This window comes from Temnothorax nylanderi, unplaced genomic scaffold (genome assembly GCF_030848795.1).
Source record: "Temnothorax nylanderi isolate EJ_2023f unplaced genomic scaffold, tnyl_v1.0 TNYL_tig0476_pilon, whole genome shotgun sequence".
Lineage (NCBI taxonomy): Eukaryota > Metazoa > Arthropoda > Insecta > Hymenoptera > Formicidae > Temnothorax > Temnothorax nylanderi.
Genome location: NW_027249538.1, coordinates 135001 through 137104, shown reverse-complemented (window position 1 = coordinate 137104; position 2104 = coordinate 135001). Strand labels below are relative to the sequence as shown.

Below are 2104 nucleotides of genomic sequence, written 5' to 3'. Positions count from 1 at the left end.
TTTTGCAGCTTCCGGTATGAACCTCCGGTAAAAGTTCAAGGTTCCCAGGAATTGTCTAAGCTGCTTGATATTTTCTGGCTTCTTGAAGTCGCGTATAGCTTGGACTTTTTCAGGCAATGGGCGAGTGCCTTCTGCTGATACGAGGTATCCGAGAAACTTCACCTGTGAAGCTCCCAAAACGCATTTGGCCGGATTTAGTTGGACGCCATACGCTTCAAGACGACGAAATACTTCTTCTAAATGTTTTAGATGCTCTTCTTCCGTTGCGGAGGCGATTATGATATCGTCTATGTATGCGTAGCAGTAGTCCAAGCCACGCAAGACCTCGTTTATAAATCTCTGGAAGGTCTGTGCTGCGTTCCGTAATCCGAAAGGCATATATAAGTACTCGAATAGCCCGAATGGCGTGATAATGGCTGTTTTGGGGATGTCGTCTGGGTGAACCGGGATTTGATTGTAAGCTCTGACTAAATCCAAAGTTGAAAAAAATTTCTTTCCGCTCAGGGAATGGCTGAAATCTTCTATGTGAGATATTGGATATCGGTCAGGCTCAGTCCGAGAGTTCACCTTTCTATAATCCCCGCAGGATCTCCAGGAGTTTCCTTTCTTAGGAGCCATGTGTAGCGGTGAGGCCCAAGGGCTTTTAGACGGTCGAATAATTCCTTCTTCAAGAAGTAGATCAAACTCTGCTTTGGCTGCTTTTAATTTGTCGGGTGCCAACCTTCGTGGTCGACATGCTTCCGGAGGTCCTGGTGTGGTCTTGATGTAATGCATCGTTGAGTGAGGCTGCTTTTGCCGGTGCGTTCCCGTAGTCCTTGTGATACCGGGAAATCGAGCCAGCGATTGATGAAAGGGGGTGTCTCCCATGACAGCTTTAACTGACGGTAACGTGTCTCTATTTGCCGTCCCGTTTGCTTTGAGTCCTGTTTTCGCATCAACCAGCTGTCCCTCTTTTACGTCCGGGAGCAGATGGAAATGAGCCAGGAAGTCGGATCCAATTATTGGCGTAGTTACGTCTGCGACGACGAATCTCCACGGAAATGCACGGCGTAGACCGAGATCAGGCTGTATTGTGAGATCTCCGTATGTTTTAATGTTGGATCCATTAGCCGCGAATAGCTCTCTCGTGTCAGCCCAGCGTCGTGTTCGTACCAACGAGCGAGGGTATACGCTGACATCGGAGCCGGTATCGATGAGATATCGAATCTTCGTGCTGCGGTCAGTGACAAATAAGCGGCATGGGTTCGGGCAAAGGCCGTTTGCCGCTGACAACGACTGCCCGGTTAGTTTTCCAGTGCCTTCTTGAAGTTGCACGGCTGTGTGCATTTTCGAGCCTTTTCCTTGAACCGACGGTGGAAGTAGCAAATATCTGCTTCCTTTTCTTCTTTCTGGCCTTTTCTGGAACGACTCCTGGGACGATCGCGCTTGTTGCTTCTGTTATTAGAACGAGACAGTCGGCTCTCTAATTTTTCGAACTTTTTATTTAGTTCAGCGATTTGATTTTCTATTGATGAGCTTGTTGCCGACTGCATACTGGCGACTGTCACAGCTCTGCAGGTAACTTCATGAATTCGGTCTGCCTGCTCGGCTACGTCTTCTAAGTTGTCAGCGTTCCGTGTGGCCAAAATAGCCTGTAATTGGGATGGCAATCTGCCTATCCATAATGTACGCAGGAGCTGCTCCGGAATGGCCGTGCTGGCCAAGGCCTGTAGATGCCGTAAGAATTGAGAAGGTCTTCGATCGCCCATCTCTTCGAGCTCTAAGAGCTGGCGGATTTGTTGTTCCTGAGAGATTGATAGGCGTTGTATTAATGCCTTCTTGATACTTTCATATTTATTTTCTTCAGGAGGCCTCGTTATCAGATCCTTAATTTCTCTGGCCTGCTTAGTCTCTATGTGTGACAAGACGTAAGCATATTTAGTACTGTCTTGCGTTATGCTTCCCAGTGTAAATTGACTTTCGAGTTGTGCGAACCATAATTCAGGCTCGTCCGTCCAGAAAGGAGGTACTTTTAAAGCCACTCTGTTGATCTGCGATCGTTCTTCTGAGTTTCCTCCTTGTGTGTCCGTCATTGTTAATTTGTTTATGTATATTTTTATTAGAG

General features: G+C 47.2%; 1 protein-coding gene across 1 annotated transcript; it reads right to left on the bottom strand.

Moving 5' to 3' along the window:
• Positions 1-1283: 1283 nt before the first annotated feature.
• LOC139783183 (uncharacterized) lies at positions 1284-2072 on the bottom strand. Its single transcript, XM_071722313.1, has one exon. It carries the CDS (start codon positions 2070-2072, stop codon positions 1284-1286), a length of 789 nt encoding a protein of 262 aa, XP_071578414.1.
• Positions 2073-2104: the final 32 nt, after the last annotated feature.